At 34.1% G+C, this 14,613-nt stretch overlaps 1 protein-coding gene across 2 annotated transcripts; it reads left to right on the top strand.

The window, feature by feature from the left end:
• Window positions 1-2,120: 2,120 nt before the first annotated feature.
• Window positions 2,121-14,150, top strand: LOC120332892 (uncharacterized). Of its 2 annotated transcripts, none has more exons than XM_039400228.2 (4): window positions 2,121-2,486; window positions 2,556-2,700; window positions 3,309-3,421; window positions 3,645-4,047. In XM_039400228.2, the coding sequence occupies exons 1-4, from the start codon at window positions 2,235-2,237 to the stop codon at window positions 3,885-3,887; spliced, it is 753 nt and encodes a 250-aa protein (XP_039256162.2). In that variant the 5' UTR covers window positions 2,121-2,234; the 3' UTR covers window positions 3,888-4,047. The 2 variants fall into 2 exon arrangements, with proteins under 2 accessions (XP_039256162.2, XP_077975588.1); XM_078119462.1 differs by lacking the exon at window positions 3,645-4,047 and adding an exon at window positions 13,629-14,150 and having other exon boundaries at window positions 2,122-2,486.
• Window positions 14,151-14,613: the final 463 nt, after the last annotated feature.

Genomic DNA, 14,613 nt, shown 5'->3' with positions numbered 1-14,613 from the left:
TATCAAGTAAAATAAGCTAAAACCAAACAGTGATGTCACAATAAGCACCTACATTTATAGCATAAGCATAGAGCGATGCCTATGGGCCTGTTTTACAGTAAGCCATGGTACAAACTGCTAAATTTAACATGGTGTGTCAAATCTCAGATGTTTTGTACATCTACCCTCTACCATACCTCAGCGACTCCACCGAACCCGTGACCTGTTTGCGATCCTACCTACTTTTATTACTCCGACTGAATTTGGGGTCGCGACCCCCGGTTTGGGAACCCCTGCTTCAAATTAAAGCGTGTCGGAAACACAGTTATTCGCGAGCGAACATGACTGTCGGTTCAAGTATGCAGGTACAAATATACATTTGTGAAGATGTTCTCAGGAAAAATGCATATGAGTGAAAATGTCATGAATGCAAATGTCCGTGGATGCAAATGTGAATGAGAACAAATCTACGTAGGAGCATATTTCCACTAGTGAAAATGTATGTGGATGCAAATGTACATATACAGGGTACAAATGTACATGAGTGCAAATATGAGTGGATACAAATGTACATGAGTGCAAATGTCCACGTGTGCAAATGTTTGTGGGTATATAAATGGTTATGGGTGTAAATGTCCGCGGGTGCAATCTATATGCGGGTGCTATAAAATATTTTGGTGAGTGCAAAAGTGTGCAGAAGCAAATGTCCTGGATGCAGGTTAGGGGTTCAAATGTACTGTCGTGGTGTGTAATTTTTCAGGTAATATTATAATTGCAACAAGAGAGCTATGCTCAAATATATGGACACGTAGCGCCACCCAGTGGCAATAATTTTGATGACGTCTTAGCGAAAAAAAAAGTAATAGCTTTCTGGAGAAAAATTTCATCTTTAACCATTCAAAATATCGAAGCAATTGGTCCAGTATTCGAAGAGAAAAGCGATTTTTTAAAAATGGAGACGGAGACAAATAACAATAACAACAAAATTTTGAAACGATCGTTATGGCCACTAAACGTGTCCAATAAATAAAAAATAAGTTACGTAACATAGTAAATCTGTAATGAAATTCTGTGGTCGTGTTAACAGCACTACAGTACAGTCAGAATTCAAGAGACAGAATCCAATGCAGAGAGAAAACTGAAGATTGATTTCGCTTTTTTTAGTAGTGCCTACAACAAAACAAACATGAAGGATTATGTATGAATAGAATTTTAGACCTACGGAATATATAACCTACGAAAAGTATACAATATGTGACTTTCTAGGTACGTTTGTTTATTTTGACAATAATTATATGAAATTCACTATCATCTGATGAATTTCGGATCGGATATACTAGCGTGAATCAACCGGGTGATTATAATTAAATTTAATTACGAAACAATCACACAATCACAACTCACATGCATACAAAGAAGAACGTGGAAGTTAGAAAAGTACGTAGTGTCGGAAAAATGAGCGAATTCAAATTACCCCGTACTGTCAGAAAGTCCGCATCAGGACCTCCACATACGATGGAAACCCCGAATGGAGCTCCTGACGTAGTTATGTGAGACCGCTGTAGCGGCCCGATTGATTACACCCAACGTCAAAAGCAGTGTGGTTCCAAAAGGGCATAACTACCGAGGAAACCAACCACAAATGCGTCGAACTCTACCACCTTGCCAGGGGCAGAAGCGATGGGCAAACATAACTCATTATACTTTGAGTGCTTCCGACAGGTCACGTCATGTATGGCATTCACGCGGTAGCCAAATGGTCATATCGGACTGCACACCCTGGCATAAGGTCATGATTCAATCGAATATGCTCAAACAAACTTGTAGTGTAGATATTTGCAGACTTACAAGATGCTAATTTTTCGGATTACTTTTTGGGGATTAAACAACCAACTGTTTATGATGCTTGAGTATATAATGTATATAACATAGGGAAGTGAAGCATAAATATGACATTATGAATATAATCTTACACTATTTCCATAAACGATTATATTATTGAAGGTAGTCGCTAAAACTATGAGTTATTGGCAGTGGGTGATTAAAAGCATTGAAAGCCACAATAACTGTGGTTATATACTCGCTACAGTGTAAACATTTGTATTTTGCTTTGTCAACATTCCTTGAATCAATACGAAGTAGGTCGAATGAATTAGCGTGTAATCGTTTCCATAGGTCAGTTACGATAGGAGATAGAAGGGCTTTGTAAGTTTTTATTCGTTCCACATTATCGTTAAGAACAGAAAAATACGAAAATGAAAGTAATATGTGCAGGAATGTCCAAATCCGGAACAAAGTCTATGCATTCTGCACTAGAAGAACTTGGTTATACGGTATGCGATTTTCCTGACGCGTTTTTTCACTTTAACACAAATTATAATAAATTCGCCATCGAAGGATGGAGTTCGGAAGAATTCAAATCAATGTACAAAGATTTTGATTCAGTTGTTGCGAGTCCAGTGTATTACTTTTGGGAAGAGTTGATGGAAGCATTTCCGGAAGCAAAGGTTCGATATATTTACAGAACATACAGCGAAAATAGCGACTTTATTTTGACCTATTTTATTCTTCATTAGGTTATACTGATGGTGAGAGAAAATGATGAAACCTGGTACAAAAGTGCAAAGAAACAGATGGATAGTTTTAAAGGCTTACATCGTTACTATTACCCATTTCTTTCGCCAACCTGGAGAAAATTTGCATCGTTCTGGAATGGTCCATGTGAGATGATAAAACATTTTGCATTAGTTGATCGACAGAGTTTTTGTGAAAGGAAGTCGACATCTTGCAACGTAAAGAATGTATTTAACTCACGCTGTTCGAAGACGGTTGACATTGATTTGGCGATTAATAACTTAAGCTTATTTTTAATTGTTACAGTGGGATCTTATTTAAAGAATAGTTGAAAAACAATTTCTAAATTCGTGTATGTTGTCATTTTCTGTGAACACCATGAAATGGCAACAATAATCATTTCAGTTTGATATTGCAAGTACAGGCTTCTGCAGCTGTATATTTGATGAGTTGTTTCCAAGATTGCAAACACGCTGTTATAGACTAAGAGTAGGCTATTTCAATTTTTTTTAATCTAAACTATACAATCTTATGTCAACAACCGAAAAAGTTTCTGCCGTTGTGGCTTGATGACTGTAAATTTTTATCTGGTCTAGAAGTATTCTGATTCAAATCATTTATTCGGAACATTCATGCCATTTGTAATTCTGTGACGCTGATTGCTTAGCACAACTAGTCAATTCTTATTCAAAGTTTTGATTTTATTTTGCGCTAAAAAATTCAGCTTCATTTAATACTTATATTTGTATTATTAGGTGGTCTTTCTATTGGCCCTGGCACTACAAGAACTATCAATTTTACCATGATCAACTCTCCGGAACTTCCTTTCAAGCTGGTTTACAGAAAACACATTGCTCACGTCACACACGTTAGTAAAGTTACTGATTTCGGCATTTCCTATTCTACAAAGCTTGTGAATTTTACAATTTCAAGATGAATTATCTCATTGACAATTTTTTTTTTATTTACCAGAAATATGCAAATCCACAGAAGTGAATGAAACTATACAAAATACCAAAGTATTTTTACATGAATTTGTTACCAAATTGTCTTTAGTCTACTAATTGATCCTTACTTTCTTTTTATCGTAGGCTTGTCCAAAAGATCGCCTCCTGGTATACAATTGCAAATTAGGATGGGGACCTTTGTGTGAATTTCTCCGTAAACCTTTACCAGACAAAAAATTTCCGTGGATAAACAAGAAAGGTGAATTTGCAAATATGCTTTGGGAGATGCCAACAATGAAGCAAGCTCAAAGGGAAATGTTAACCAATGCATCAATACTTCTTGCAGTATCTCTATGCTTCGGGGTATATTTGATGAAAATTAAATAAATAATGTGTTCAATATGCTGAACGTAATGGAGTGTGGACCCAAATAAAAAAAAAGTAAAATCTTGCGACCAATGGATATGCTCAAATACTGAACGAAATAATTGAGCTTGATTTTGAAATTTTGGCCTGACTTTACTTGAACAAAATAAATGCCGCCATGTTTTATGCAGTGATACACTTCTCACATATACAATTACTATTGAGCAACACTTTACCAAATATAAAGTAATCAATAAAATTCATTACATAAAATAAATGAGTACCTTTTAAGCGTTTTGTCAAGAAAAAAGGCCACCCAAGTACATTTCATGACGAACCATAGATTGGGAAACACTGCTTTACAGAAAGCTCAATGACATTGTTTATTTTTATTTATTTGTGAGATTCATTAGTAAGTGTTGTATAGTTTAGATCAGATAGATTAGATATTAATTCGCGTTGCACTGTGCTTGTTTGTTTACATATTTTTTTGTCCCGATTAGGTATGACAGTGGTTTAGTGGTGTCGTAGCGTCGATTCGTCAAAAAATTTCAACGGTATCTGCCCGTATAGAGTTTCTAGAAAAATACATGCGATTCTAATTGAGGACATCAACTAAAATCAACTAAGTTCGCAAATGGGAGTGTTAACACTTACGCAGAATTACCCAAGCATTTTGGTTCGCTTAGTTAGAATTGATGACAATCTTAAGTGTTGAAAGAGCAACTCAAAAAATACGATTTTAATCTATTCATTGCTAGTAGACGGTTTATCACGTATTTCATGTCCTCAGATTGCCGTAGTATTTTAGTCAACTTTAACATAATTAAATTAATATGACAAGACATTTCAAATTCTCAGGTTGGCCATGGATTCAATATTTTACGCAACAGAAATCTCGTTATCCGCTGTAAAATACGTTCTTCCAAGAAGTTTAGGAAACCATGGCTGCTGCGCCCCTGGTTATAGATAATTTTATATTTGATTCACTACCATATTTCGACATTACCGTTGCTAAATGTTATTATTTAATGCCGTTAATGCTTCTTCACAGATATAAAATTAACAAGAACACAAGAGGGAAGTGCAGATAACGAACTATTGCGGGCTCGGAATGTCATCCCTGAAAACTCTATTAGGCCTCGCAATAGACGTAGCTTGACTGGTGGGAAAAGTAGTTCGTGTATTTCTCTTTAGGTTGCAAAATATAAACCCGGTGTGAAATCTCTGACATCGGTACTGCAGTAGAAGAAGTCTCACTGATATAGAATGAGAAAGGTAATGAAATCTTTTTTTTCGGTATGATATTTTTTCAAAAGTAACTAAAGACCTGTTTAAAAGTGTTTTGCAATTTTTTTCTGAATGCCCCAAATCAGTGTTTTTAGGGTGAATAATTTCAATTTTTGTTGTATTGTGTTTTTAGAGGAATCTTTTTCATCTCTTCAAGGCGCTTATTATATAATTTTAAAAAGAACAATAGTATGTTCTCACAAATTTCGGTTGGCACGTGGAAGAATTTTGTTATTGAATTTAATCGATTTTGGCACGCGAATTGAAAAAGGTTGCCCTCTCCTGCTTTGAAACAAAAAATTTAGTTCATTGCTTTTACTGACGTAGCCTACACTTTATTAGCTATGATTCATAAAGCATCCATGCTCGAATTGAATGCCATTATGACCATTTGTTGTTTATTTTACTAAATCGGAATATGAATCCAACTTTAGAATCTTGTGTGGGCGTAAATTTATTCATAATGTTCTCTAATCTAATTGGCTGCCAGTACAGCAAGTAGAGGGTTCAACAATGACATTAAGCAACATAAGTGAAAAATTAATAATGACGTCATAAATATCATCTGACATTAACCATATGAATGAGTATATTTGATTATTAAAGGCAGTCGCTAAAACCATTCAACAAATGCATTGTAATTTATCTCACGAAGAAAGTAACACATTTTATTCAAGCCTCTCCAGCTGCCTGTCCCTATTTCAGAACTATTAGGACGTATTTTGACCGACGACTTACTCGTACAGAGGTTAAAGAAACATACAATGGCTATGATGACAAATGTTTATATATTGTAAAGTTGCTCAATCGAATTGAATAGTTCCAGATAATTAATTACACTCAAACCTTAATACAAGTTTACGTGATGGAACCAAAACTACCAAGAACCATAAATCAATCGCAATCAATGTTGCATGAATATATTATATAAAAAATGAAATCGGGCGAAGACTTAGTTTTGGGCAAATGACATGAGCTAATAGCAATAAGTGGTTAAAAGCATTAAAAGTCACCGTAATTATCGTTATGTATTTGCTACAGTGCAAACATTAGTATATATAAAGCTTTGTCAACATTGAAAGCCACAGGAAGTATCGTTATTTATTTTCTACAGTGCATACTTCAGTATATATACTGATTTGTAAACATTGTGCATTCCTTTATTCAATTACGAAGTAGTTCGAACGTGAATGAGCATGTAATCGTTTTGCATGGGTGTAGGTAGGAGATACAGTAGGAGATAGCAGGGCTTGGTAAATTTTTATTCGTTCCACATAATAGTGAAAACAGGAAAATACGAAAATGAAAGTAATATGTGCAGGAATGTCCAAATCCGGAACAAAGTCTATGCATTCTGCACTAGAAGAACTTGGTTATACAGTATGCGATTTTCCTGACGCGTTTTTTCACTTTAACACAAATTATAATAAATTCGCCATTGAAGGATGGAGTTTGGAAGAATTCAAATCAATGTACAAAGATTTTGATTCAGTTGTTGCCAGTCCAGTGTATTACTTTTGGGAGGAATTGATGGAAGCATTTCCGGAAGCAAAGGTTCGATACATTTACTTTGAAACGGTCTTTCTCAACGTAAAAATAACTAATTTATTTGTATTTGCTTTCGTACATGCATAATCTTAAACGCCCAACTTCGGATTGTACTAAAATTTGGCACTGATGCATCTATACTTCTTGCAGTATCTCTATGCTTCGGGGTTTATTTAATGAAAATTAAATAAATAACGTGTTTAATACGCTGAATGTTATAGAGAGTTTGGACCCAAAATAAAAAAAAATAATTGTTGATTCTTGCGACCCAATGATATGCTCAAATACTGAACGAAATGTAGTACTTTTATGGACCCAAAATTAAATGACCTATATAAAAGAATCATTTTTACATAACATTTATTACCTAAACAATTACCTCAAAGTGGGAAAACTGGGCTTGATTTTGAAATTGTGGCTTGACTTTATTTGAACAAAATAAATGCCGCCATGTTTTATGCAGTGATACACTTCTCACATATACAATTACTACTGAGCAACACTTTATACCAAATATAAGGTAATTAATAAAGTTCATTACATACAATAAATGAGCAACTTTTAAGCGTTTTGACGAGAAAAAAGGCGACCCAAGTACATTTTTTGGCGAACCATAGATTGAGAAACACTGCTTTACAGAAAGCTCAATGACATTGACAACATTGTCTATTTTTATTTATTTGTGAGATTTATTAATAAATGTTGTATAGTTTAGATCAGTTATTGATTTGCGTTGCACTATGCTTGTTCGTTTACATTATTATTTTTTTGTTCCGATTAAGTATGACAGTGTACAGTGGTGTAAGCGCATTTTCACACTCGATTCAAATTTACTCGTACAGTGCAAGTCCATTTCAAAGGTGTGCAATGTATTTAAATGAATAGATTTTCCCCCTGTTGTCGAGTTTAAAGAGGAAATGGCTATCATCACGGCTAAAACCTCCGTTCCTCTAACATGATTATACGTGTACAAACACCTCCTTTCTTTGCCTATTGCCGGAGTGTCGCAAAAGAGCAGCGCAAATTAAGTTCGCTGTATAGAACTTAATTAAATGCACACAGCCTTCCGCGTGTGAAACTATTGTTATCCAATGTGCAGCAGTGGTTCTAATGGAAAATACAGCGACAAAACAAGACATCATCCTATATAGAAGTCCATTAAGTTGCCTGACTTCCCAGATGCGCTATCCCAGTAATCGAGTCTCCCACCCTCTCTGATTGTCGCCTGTTTCAATCAAGTTGTCGTCGGCCGAGTAGGGCCCTTCAGTTATCTAAGTTCTTTTGTTTCTCCTATCCCGGAACATCCAAAATTTCCTTCCAAAACACCCCAAAACCTGCCAATAATTCCAGCCAAGAACGTAAGTTGCACTTTTTTGGTATTCCCAGAAATTCAATGTAAATCACGACAATTAACCTTATTCATTGGCAATTTCCTTGCAACTAACAAAGTATGGCATAGAATGGGTGTAATTTTGACAAATTTTTGACCTTCTTACAACGTCACAGAAGAATAACATTGGCAAAATTATTTCAGAAAAAAGAGTGTTAGACAACATGTAAAACTCTTATTGTGCAAAAATAATACAAGAAATCGTAATTTATATATTCTGTAATACTGTAGTTCTTCAATACTGTGTTGTGTATTACGCATGTGGAATGTACATTTAACCAATGTTCAAAACTTGATCATTAAGTTATTGGAGTGTTTTGAAGAAGGATATGATGAAATTAAAACTTAATCTAAATTCGGATCAGATAATAATCTGTTTTATTTATCTCCACGCCTTCTCCCCATTTTGTACTTATTCATACTGTTTCATTTAAACGAAGCATCGATTTAGCTAATTAAAAGGTTTACTTTAAAGCAAACAAATGTAAAACTATGCAACACGAGTTGCAAAGTTGGTATCAGTAGTAATGGCCTCAATCCTCAAAAGTGGGAAATTGAAATTATAAATCAGGAGCACTCTTTCCAAATCTGATGTTTTAGCTCATTTCAAAACTTGGCGGTGCAATTACGCCATATGAGTTTATGCATAAGTCTATTGTAGGCCGTTTTATTGTGGGACATAGCCCCAAGATAGGTCTAATGCATCCCTATCACTGCCCAATGAAAGAATCTCTAAGAGTGCCGTGAATATAATTACTGATGGGGTTCATCGTAGTGTGCGTCGACTGATTCGTCAAAAAATTTCAACGGTATCTGCCCGTATAGAGTTTCTAGAAAAAACCATGCGATTCTAATTGAGGATATCAACTAAAATCAACTAAGTTCGCAAATGGGAGTGTTAACACTTACGCAGAATTACCCAAGCATTTTGGTTCGGTTAGTTAGAATTGATGACAATCTTAAGTGTTGAAAGAGCAACTCAAAAAATACTATTTCAATCTATTCATTGCTAGTAGACGGTTTATCACGTATTTCATGTCCTCAGATTGCCGTAGTATTTTAGTCAACTTTAACATAATTAAATTGATATGACAAGACATTTCAAATTCTCAGGTTGGCCATGGATTCAATATTTTACGCAACAGAAATCTCGTTATCCGCTGAAAAATACGTTTTTTCAGTTTAGAAAAGTTAAACTTAGTTAAGTTTAGAAAACCGTGGCTGCTGCCATGCACCCTGGTTTTTAGATAATGTTATATTTGATTCACTACCATATTTCGACATTACCGTTGCTAAATGTTATTAATACCGTTAATGCTTCTTCACAGATATAAAATTAACAAGAATACAAGAGGAAGGTGCAGAAAACGAACTATTGCGGGCTTGGAATACCATCCCTGAAAACTCGTAGCGTAGCTTGACTGGTGGGAAAAGTAGTTCGTGTAATTCTCTTTAGGTTGCAGAATATAAACCCGGTGTGAAATCTCTGACATCGGTACTGCAGTAGCGGAAGTCACACTGATATAGAATGAGAAAGGTAATAAAATCTTTTTTTCGGTATGATATTTTTTATGATATAAACGTAACTAAACCTAACCTGTTTCAAATTGTTTTGCAAGTTTTTTTTCTGAATTCCCAAAAGCAGTGTTTTTAAGTTGAATAATTTCAATTTTTGTTATATTGTGTTTTTAGAGGAATCTTTTTCATCTCTTCAAGGCGCTTATCATATAATTTTGAAAATAACAATAGTATGTTCTCACAAATTTCGGTTGGCACGTGGAAGAATTTTGTTATTGAATTTAATCGATTTTGGCACGCGAATTGAAAAAGGTTGCCCTCTCCTGGTTTGGAACAACAAATTTAGTTCATTGCTTTTACTGACGTAGCCTACACTTTATTAGCTATGATTCATAAAGCATCTATACTCGAATTGAATTGCCAGTATGACCATTTGTTGTTAATTTTACTAAATCTGATTATTAATCCAACTTTAGAATATTGTGTGGGCGTAAATTTAGTCATAATGTTCTCTAATCTAATTGTCTGCCTGTACAGCAAGTAGAGGGTTCAACAGTGACATTAAGCGACATAAGTGAGAAATTAATAATGACGTCATAAATATCATCTGACATTAACTATATGAATGAGTATATTTGATTATTAAAGGCAGTCGCTAAAACGATTTAACAAATGCACTGTAATTTATCTCACGAAGAAAGTAACATATTTTATTCAAGGCTGTCCAGCTGCCTGTCCTTATTTCAGAACTATTAGGACGTATTTTGACCGACGACATACTCGTACAGAGGTTAAAGAAACATACAATGGCTATGATGCCAAATGTCTATATATTGTAAAGTTGCTCAATCGAATTGAATTGTTCCAGATAATAAATTACACTCAAACCCTAATACAAGTTTACGTGATGGAACCAAAACTACCAAGAACCATAAATCAATGGCAATCAATGTTGCATGAATATATTATATATATAAAAAATGAAATCGGGCGAAGACTTAGTTTTGGGCAAATGACATGAGCTAATAGCAATAAGTGGTTAAAAGCCACCGTAACTATCGTTATGTATTTGCTACAGTGCAAACATTAGTATAAAGCTTTGTCAACATTGAAAGCCACAGGAAGTATCGTTATGTATTTGCGACAGTGCATACTTCAGTATACTGCTTTGTAAACATTGTACATTCCTTTATTCAATACGAAGTAGTTCGAACGTGAATGAGCATGTAATCGTTTTGCATGGGTGTAGGTAGGAGATACAGTAGGAGATAGCAGGGCTTTGTAAATTTTTATTCGTTTCACATAATAGTGAAAACAGGAAAATACGAAAATGAAAGTAATATGTGCAGGAATGTACAAATCCGGAACAAAGTCTATGAATTCTGCACTAGAAGAACTTGGTTATACGGTATGCGATTTTCAAGACGCGTTTATTCACTTCAACTCAAAATATAATAAATTCGCCATCGAAGGCTGGAGTTCGGAGGAATTTAAATCAATGTACAAAGATTTCGATGCAGTTGTTGCCAGTCCAGTGTATTACTTTTGGGAGGAATTGATGGAAGTGTTTCCGGAAGCAAAGGTTTGACACATTTACACGATACGTTCGGTTACATATTTCCTGAAACGGTCTTCCAAACGTGAAAAATATCAATTCATTCGTATTGAGACGTTGTGAATTATACTCAAAAATCACGAACTCGCTATTGTACATGGCTAATCTCGAACGCCCAGCTCCCGATTCTACTAAAATTTGCAATACGTAAACAATATGCTTATAACTTTTTTTACACCAACAGCCACATTTATTTTTACATTAATATTCATTTAATTACTTGCACTTAAAATTTTATTTACACTCTTATATCGTTCAAATTTTGTATTGGTCGCAACCGGTGCCATGTATCAATTTCTGACACTGACTGGGCTCATTGTTGAAAACGTTTTGCCGGTTTAGCGACCGCCATATTACACACAAATTCAGCGGGTGTGGTGGATTAATAAGTTTACTGAGCCGTAATCTGTTATGCCATACTGCTCTACAACAACTGAACGCTAGCAACATTAGGAAAGTGCTAATGACAACAACGAAATTGAAATCTTTTTGATAAACTAATCGAATCAAAGTTTGCTTTTTAAATTAAACAAAATGCGTCATAAGTAATGATAGTTTGCACTAATTTAATGTGACTAGTTTGCGCCCCAGCTTATTACCAATAGCCTTACAATAATTTGATCACAATTAAATTCCACTATCCTTGCCATTTTAACGCGCTCGTCATTTCATATGGCATTGGCTGTATTTGTCTATTTTTCTGGTTATAAATGATGAATATGAGTTTTATATGCATATTCTGGTTGTATAGCTAAAAGATAAGATTCCAAATATATTCGCACCTGATGCGCCTTTCAGATATATATTGCAACTTATTGCACTAATTCTGTTAATTTATAAAAAAGCCTATTTCCGTTTCTGCTAGACTGTATATAATGGCCACCCGGAGGAAAATATACTTTGGGCAATATTCATATCCAGTAGAAAACTGCTTCATTATGATAATGTCTACTGGTATTTTTAAAGGATTTTAGTTTAATAATGTTGTCTGTGTTTAGGCAAGGTTGGATTCCGCCGACATATTGTGTTGTTATAGCACTAAAAACTATTAGAAGTTCAAACAACTGAATATATAAGGTCCCAAAAATCACTCGAACATACAGAACAGACAGTGAATATAGTTACTTTATTATGATTTATTTTTTTCTTCATTAGGTTATATTGATGGTGAGAGAAAATGATGAAACCTGGTACAAAAGTGCAAAGAAACAGAATGATAGTTTTAAAGGCTTACATCGTCACTATTACCCATTTCTTTCGTCAACTTGGAGAAAATTTGCATCTTTTTGCAATGGTCCATGTGAGATGATAAAACAATTTTTAATTAGTTTATCGACAGAGGTTTTTGAGAAATTAAATCAAAGTATCTTGCAACGTAAAGAATGCGGGAGAATGCAATTAAATTACGCTGTTGGGAGACAGTTCACATTGTCTTCAACGTGTTGTTTTGTCAATTGTTACAGTATTCGTCATTTAAAAAGAATCTTATTCAAAGAAAAGTTGAAAACCACTTTATATATTCGTATGTGTTGTCGTTTGTATTTGAGCACTATGAAATGGCAATGATAATTATTCCAGTTTGATATTACAAGTAAAGAATAATTATTTCATTTTTAAATAAATTTATATGTGTACAAATTTATGCTTCATATTCGTTGGTAAATATATATAATGCTCCATGAAAAAATGTAGTTGCTACAGAAAACTTTATAATTTTCTTCATCGACCATTATTTAAAATGTATAAACAAGCAGACAAAACTATAAAACAAAAAAAAATGAAATACAGAAATGACCTTTTTCTATTTATTTAATGAGTTGCTCCGAAGTTTACAAACACGTTGTTATTGACTAAGAGTTGTTTCAATTCTTTTAAAACTAAACCTTATGTCAACAACAGAGAAGATTTCTTAACTTGACATTTCAATCTGGTCTAGAAAATTTCTGATTTGAACCATTTATTTGTAAAATTCTTGTAATTTGTAATTATGTGACGCTGATTGATTATTGGAACTAGTCAGTTTTTATTCGAAGTTTTGATTATTTTTGAATATTTTTATTCTCAAGTGGCTTTTTAATTGGCCTCAACACAACAAGAGGTATCAATTTTACCACAATCAATTCTCCGGAACTTCCTTACAAACTGGTTTATAGAAAACATATTGCCCACGTCACACACGTTAGTAAAATTACTGATCTTGGCGTTTTCTATTCTTCAAGAGCTTGTAAATTTTACAACTTTAATATGAGTTATTTCATTGGCAATATTTTTTATTTCCCAGAAATATGCAAAATCACAAAAGTGAATGGAACTATATAAAATACCAAATTATTTTTACATGAATTTGTTAACAAAATTTTCTTTAGTCTACTAATTGATTCCTATTTTCTTTTCATCGTAGGCTTGTCCAAAAGATCGCCTCCTGGTATACAATTGCAAATTTGGATGGGGACCTTTGTGTGAATTTCTTGGTAAACCTTTACCAGACAAAAAATTTCCGTGGATAAACAAGAAAGGTGAATTTGCAAATATGCTCTGGGAGATGCCAACAATGAAGCAAGCTCAAAAAGAAATGTTAACCAATGCATCTATACTTCTTGCAGTATCTCTATGCTTCGGGGTTTATTTAATGAAAATTAAATGAATAACGTGTTTAATACGCTGAACGTTATAGAGTTTGGACCCAAATTAAAAAAAAAAAAAAAATTGTTAAATCTTGCGACCGAATAATATGCTCAAATACTGAACGGAATGTAGTACTTTTATGGCCCCAAAATTAAATGACTAATAAAAAACAATCATTTTTACATTCATTTCTCGAAAAATTATCTCAAAGTGGTAAATCTGAGATTGTTTTAGAAATCGTGGCGAAAGTTTTTATGCAGGGATACTTTTCACATACACATTTGCAATTGAGCAACACTTTAACACCAAATAAAATAATCATTAAACAATATTAAAAAATGGAAGAATACTTTCAGGTTTTTGTCTAAAAAAGCGAACTACTACTCTTAAAGGGTCGTCGTTATTGTCACTCACGATCAAAAGATTGGATTCATTTCTCTGCCTGGGGGGCTCAAGAACAACACTACAACTTTTAAACTTCCGTAACTAGCCTTAACGTAGCTTGTTCCTGTTGAAATCGGCTTTGTGTTTTTATTCAAACTCCGATAATAAGAAAATATTGCTCTGCCCCAAATGAGTTTTAGTTATATTAAATTCACTGTGGACATCCCTGCAGTCATAATATAATTTGTAACATGGCTGGAATGGTGGCTCTTGAAAAAGGGTCAGTAATTTTTTTTCTAATATGAGCCCACTGTGTTGGGTTTTTCTCAAAAGTTGTAGCACAGATAGGCAGAATGACTTCTTTATCTGCAGAAAAT

The sequence above is a fragment of the Styela clava genome, chromosome 13 (assembly GCF_964204865.1).
Source record: "Styela clava chromosome 13, kaStyClav1.hap1.2, whole genome shotgun sequence".
In the NCBI taxonomy this organism is placed as follows: Eukaryota; Metazoa; Chordata; class Ascidiacea; order Stolidobranchia; family Styelidae; genus Styela; species Styela clava.
Note: the sequence above shows the minus strand (reverse complement) of the source record. Positions and strands in the feature narration are given on the sequence as shown.

Bases quoted from the DNA above. Each gene is read 5' to 3' on its own strand.
- LOC120332892 (XM_078119462.1), top strand. From the start codon at position 2,235: ATGAAAGTAATATGTGCAGGAATGTCCAAATCCGGAACAAAGTCTATG. The intron at 2,701-3,308 runs GTGAGATGATAA...TTGTATTATTAG, and splicing joins ATCGTTCTGGAATGGTCCAT to GTGGTCTTTCTATTGGCCCT. The intron at 3,422-13,628 runs GTTAGTAAAGTT...TTTTCATCGTAG, and splicing joins ACATTGCTCACGTCACACAC to GCTTGTCCAAAAGATCGCCT.